Source organism: Nerophis ophidion, linkage group LG06 (assembly GCF_033978795.1).
Source record: "Nerophis ophidion isolate RoL-2023_Sa linkage group LG06, RoL_Noph_v1.0, whole genome shotgun sequence".
Classification (NCBI taxonomy): Eukaryota; Metazoa; Chordata; class Actinopteri; order Syngnathiformes; family Syngnathidae; genus Nerophis; species Nerophis ophidion.
Genome location: NC_084616.1, coordinates 19,750,086 through 19,755,659, shown reverse-complemented (window position 1 = coordinate 19,755,659; position 5,574 = coordinate 19,750,086). Strand labels below are relative to the sequence as shown.

Below are 5,574 nucleotides of genomic sequence, written 5' to 3'. Positions count from 1 at the left end.
CCAGAAAATTTTCATTCAAATGAACGGACGTATTCATAGTCCTACAAATGGACATTTTTATTTATTTATTCTGAAATGTTCAACCATCCACACTCTTCAGATACATCAATCACAAAACATGTTTTTCCCTTTTCCAAAATTCCAGTTCTTCCAGGAATTTTCTCCCCATTGACAGTGAAGGGGAAACATACAAACGTCTGCATATTCATCATTTGTTACCTCGATTGGAACCGTTCTACCATCCACACACACCACTCCCATTGGACAATCCAAGTTTAAAAAAATCCTGGAATTCCCAGAATTCCCGGTTTTCCAAAGCCCTATTTTCACCTCTATTTGAAAGTTTTCAAAGTCCACAGTTTGAACGTTTTTGACCATTCCACCTTCTAAAAAATCCTTGGATAGGACAACAAATGTATTTTTTTTCTTGCAAATTACATCACTGTTACATCACTGAGGATGTGTCCAGTTGCACCATTGGTGTATTTAAAAAGTTGCTTTTCTGGGACAACCAGTGACTACCAGGAACAGTCTGGTTGACCACCAAGTATAGATTGGTGACAGCTGGAGAGACAGCGGACAGCCCGGAAAGACGGCACCGGGGCAGTGAGGGGTAGCATCCCGAGCTGCACCTTCTGAGAGGAAGGAACCCACAACAAGCTACGAATCGACCTACAGGAAATATACCCCCAGGGATTCCCGAGAGGGGGGGCGGAAGAGAATCCCACTGGACGGATCAAAGGTTGACGACACATGGCAATGGTAACACGACGACGACTATGGAATGCATATGTGGGAAGGTATGCAAGAACCGACATGTTCTGCGGATCCACCAGGCCAGGATGAAGTGTATGCAGAAGGTGGTAGAATCACAGCGCACAGGAACTACGCCTGGTGAGACGCAGGAGGAGCCAGGCCCGGAGTCACCCCACAGTGCCCGGAGCCTCCAGGTGATGCAACCACCAGAAGCACACAGGACATCAGAACATCGTCGGGTAAAGTGGCCCCAAGCTAGCAAGGAGAAAGAGTGGCTCCAGTTTGATGAAGATGCTGATACCATCTTGGAAACAACAGCCAAAGGGGACGCTGATCGACGCCTCAAGACGATGACCACGATTATCATCAGTCTCGCTGCAGAGAGGTTTGGACTTGAGGAGAAGCGGGCAGCGAAGCCCCCCTACATCATGAACAATAGAGCGAGTAAAATCCATCAGCTCAGGCAGGAACTGAAGTGTTTAAGACAGCAGTTCAAGGTTGCACGTGAAGAGGATAGGGGGCCTCTTGCGGAACTACGTTGTATAATCCGCAAGAAGCTAATAACCTTGAGGAGAGCGGAGTGGCATAGGAGGAGGAGGAAGGAAAGGTCCAGGAGGAGAGCTGCCTTTCTGGCGAATCCCTTTGGAGTCACAAAACAGCTGCTAGGACAGAAGCGAAGCGGTAGACTGGCCTGCTCCAAAGCTGAGGTCGACCACCACCTCAAGCAAATTTACAGCGATGGATGCAGAGAACAAGACCTAGGCCCCTGCAGGTCCTTGATCAATCCACCAACACCAACGCTTGACTTCGATGGGAAAGAGCCCGGCTGGAAGGAAATCCAGGAGGTGGTCCGCAGGGCAAGGACGAGCTCTGCTCCAGGGCCCAGTGGAGTACCTTATAAGGTCTATAAGAACTGTCCAAGACTACTCCACAGACTCTGGAGAATCTTGAAGGTGATCTGGAGGAGGGGCAAGGTAGCAGACCAGTGGAGACAGGCAGAGGGTGTGTGGATCCCAAAGGAGGAGAAGTCTAAGAACATCAATCAGTTCCGAACCATCTCGTTGCTGAGTGTTGAAGGGAAGATCTTCTTCAGCCTCATGGCCAGGCGACTGACAGACTACCTCCTGAAGAACTCCTACATTGATACATCGGTCCAGAAAGGAGGGATCCCAGAGGTATCTGGATGTCTGGAGCACACAGGCGTGGTCACTCAGCTCATCAGGGAAGCCAGGGAGAATAAGGGGGACCTGGCTGTTCTGTGGCTGGACCTCGAAAATGCCTATGGATCCATACCCCACAAGCTGGTCGAAGAGGCACTGAATCGGCATCACATTCCAAAGAAGTTCAGAGACCTCATTCTGGACTACTATGCCAACTTCCATCTAAGAGTCTCCTCCGGAAAAACAACCTCCGACTGGCACAGGCTTGAAAAGGGGATCATCACTGGCTGTACGATCTCAGTCATCCTCTTTGCGCTCGCCATGAACATGCTGGTGAAGTCTGCGGAAGTTCAGTGCAGAGGTCCCCTCTCCAGGTCTGGAGTCCGGCAGCCACCCATCCGAGCCTTCATGGACGACCTGACAGTGACCACTACATCCGTCCCAGGTTGCAGGTGGATCTTGAATGGCCTTCAGGAGGTGATTTCCTGGGCTCGCATGAAGTTCAAGCCGGCCAAGTCGAGGGTCCTAGTGCTAAAGAAAGGAAAGGTTACTGGCAAGTTCTGCTTCTCACTTGGCACCACCAAAATACCATCACTCACCGAGGAACCTGTGAAGAGCTTGGGAAAGGTGTTTAATTGCAGCCTGAGAGACGCAGCCTCCACAAGATCGACCAACCAAGACCTGGAGACCTGGCTGACCGTGGTGGATAAGTTTGGCCTTCCTGGCAAGTTCAAGGCCTGGATTTACCAGCACGGGATTCTCCCTCGGATCCTCTGGCCCCTCATGGTGTACGAAGTCCCCATTTCAACGGTGGAAGGCTTTGAGATGAGGGTCAGTAGGTTCCTGCGCAGGTGGCTAGGACTGCCGCGAAGCCTGAGCAGCATTGCTCTATACGGGCATAACAACAAACTGAAGCTCCCCATCAGCAGCCTGAGCGAGGAGTTCATGGTGACACGGTCCAGGGAGCTCCTACAGTATCGGGAGTCCAGTGACCCAAAGGTTGCACAGGCTGGGATTGAAGTCAGGACGGGGCGGAAGTGGAGAGCTGTCGAGGCTGTGGATGTTGCAGAGGCAAGGCTACGGCAAAAGGTTTTGGTGGGAACAGTGGCGCAGGGGAGATCTGGCTTAGGTAGCAGAAGAACACCTCGCTATGACAAGGCGCAGGGGAAAGAGAAGAGGTCACTGATCCTCGAGGAAGTGCGAGCAGGAGTTGAGGAAAGGCGAGCCTGCCAGATGGCGGGAATGCGGCAACAGGGCGCCTGGACGAGATGGGAACAAGTATCAGAGCGTAAGGTCACATGGACCGAGCTCTGGAAAGCCGAACCCCATCGAATAAAGTTCTTGATCCAGGCGGTCTACGATGTGCTGCCAAGTCCATCCAACCTCTTCACCTGGGGAAAGGTGGAGACACCAGGGTGCCCCCTCTGCCAGAGGAGAGGAACCTTGGAGCACATCCTAAGCTGTTGTCCAAAAGCCCTGGGTGAAGGGCGGTACCGCTGGCGACATGACCAGGTCCTGAAGGCCATAGCTGATGCCATCTGCAGGGGAGTCAGTCACAGCAAGAGCCTCCGCCCAGTGAAGAGTACTGCTTTCATCAGAGCTGGGGAGAAGTCAACACCGGCTGCCCGGAACACCTCGTCTGGCCTGTTGGCAACAGCACGCGACTGGGAGCTGTCAGTTGATCTGGGAAAGCAGTTGAAGTTCCCTGACGTGGTTGCTAAAACAACACTAAGGCCAGATATTGTGCTCACCTCAGTGGCCTCCAAGCAGGTAATCCTCTTGGAGCTCACAGTGCCTTGGGAGGACCGTATGGAGGAGGCCAATGAGAGGAAGAGTGCAAAGTACTCTCAGCTTGTGGAGGAGTGTCGGAGCAATGGGTGGCGAGCGATGTGCCGGCCGGTTGAAGTGGGGTGTCGAGGGTTTGTGGGCAAATCTCTCTGCAGGGCCTACAGAATGCTTGGCATCACAGGGGCCAGCCAGCAAAGGGCCATGAAGTTAGTCACAGATGCAGCAGAAGTGGCATCAAGGTGGCTGTGGATCAGGAGGGGAGAGGCGTGGCATGTAGGGCAGTAGCGCTACCTGGACACAGGCTGGGGCCTGATCAACCCTGGCTGGGTCGCCTAGGGGAGGGGGTCTGATTGTTGAAAGACCCGAAACCCCCTGTGATCCTAGGTTACATCACTGAGGATGTGTCCAGTTGCACCATTGGTGTATTTAAAAAGTTTTCTCGAAATTCCAGGAATTCTGAAATACCCCTTTTGACAGAAACTATCAACATTTGTCAACCGTTGTTGACAGTTACACCTTCTTAGTTAGGACAACAAATATTACTATTTTTTTATTTTCATTCTCAGTTTTCCCGAAATTCCAAGAATTCCGAAATACCCATTCCCAATTCAAACTGTTACTACTTCAACATTTTTCAACCAATTCGAAAATGTCAACACCGACCCATTCATATCATCTTGTACAATTGTGCTAGTATCTATATTTCAAAGAATCCTGGTTTTCCCGAAATTCATACATTTCCAGAGAATTTTCATTCAAATGAACGGACGTATTCATAGTCCTACAAATGCACATTTTTATTTATTTATTCTGACATTTTCAACCATCCACACTCTTCAGATACATCAATCACAAAACATGTTTTTCCCTTTTCCAAAATTCCAGTTCTTCCAGGAATTTTCTCCCCATTGACAGTGAAGGGGAAACATACAAACTTCTGCATATTCATCATTTGTTACCTCGATTGGAACCGTTCTACCATCCACACACCCCACTCCCCTTGGACAATCCAAGTTTAAAAAATTCCTGGAATTCCCAGAATTCCCGGTTTTCCAAAGCCCTATTTTCACCTCTATTTGAAAGTTTTCACAGTCCACAGTTTAAACGTTTTTGACCAGTCCACCTTCTAAACATTCCTTGGATGGGCCAACAAATGTATTTTTTTTTTGCAAATTCCCGGTTTTCCCAAAATTCGGAAATACCACTTATTGACGTAAACTATTACGACATCAGCATTTGTCAACCTATGTTGACCGTTACACCTTCTTAGTTGGGACAACAAATGTTACTTTTTTATTTTTTTTTATTTTCAGTTTTCCCGAAATTCCAAGAATTCCGAAATACCCATTCCCAATTCAAACTGTTACTACTTCAACATTTTTCAACCTATTCGAAAAATATCAACACTGACCCATTCATATCATCCTTTACAATTGTGCTAGTATCTATATTTCAAAAATTCCAGGTTTTCCCGAAATTCATAGATTTCCAGGGAATTCTCATTCAAATGAATGGACGTATTCATAGTCCTACAAATGCACATTTTTTAAATTTATTTTGACATTTTCCACCATTCACACTCTTCTGATACATCAATCACAAAACATGTTTACCCTTTCCAAAAAGTCCAGATTTTCCAGGAATTTTCTTCCCATTGACAGTGAAGGGGAAACATTCAAAATTCTGCATATTCAACATTTGTTTTCCGATTGGAACCGTTCCACCATCCACAGAATCCACTCACCTTGGAGAATCCAAGTTAAAAAAATTCCAGGAATTCCCAGAATTTCCGGTTTTCCAAAGCCCTATTTTCGACTCTTCCTGGGAAGTTTTCACAGTCCACAGTTTAACCGTTTTTGACCATTCCACT

The 5,574-nt window shown here is 48.3% G+C and overlaps 1 protein-coding gene across 1 annotated transcript; it reads left to right on the top strand.

Annotated features, from left to right (window-relative positions):
• The first annotated feature begins 827 nt into the window (after positions 1 to 827).
• LOC133554338 (uncharacterized) lies at positions 828 to 4,134 on the top strand. The gene has a single exon (XM_061902947.1). The coding sequence runs from the start codon at positions 843 to 845 to the stop codon at positions 3,987 to 3,989; it is 3,147 nt and encodes a 1,048-aa protein (XP_061758931.1). The 5' UTR covers positions 828 to 842; the 3' UTR covers positions 3,990 to 4,134.
• The last annotated feature ends 1,440 nt before the right edge of the window (positions 4,135 to 5,574 follow it).

What these genes read in the sequence shown, in the direction of transcription:
- LOC133554338 (XM_061902947.1), top strand. Translation starts at nt 843, where the DNA reads ATGAAGTGTATGCAGAAGGTGGTAGAATCACAGCGCACAGGAACTACG.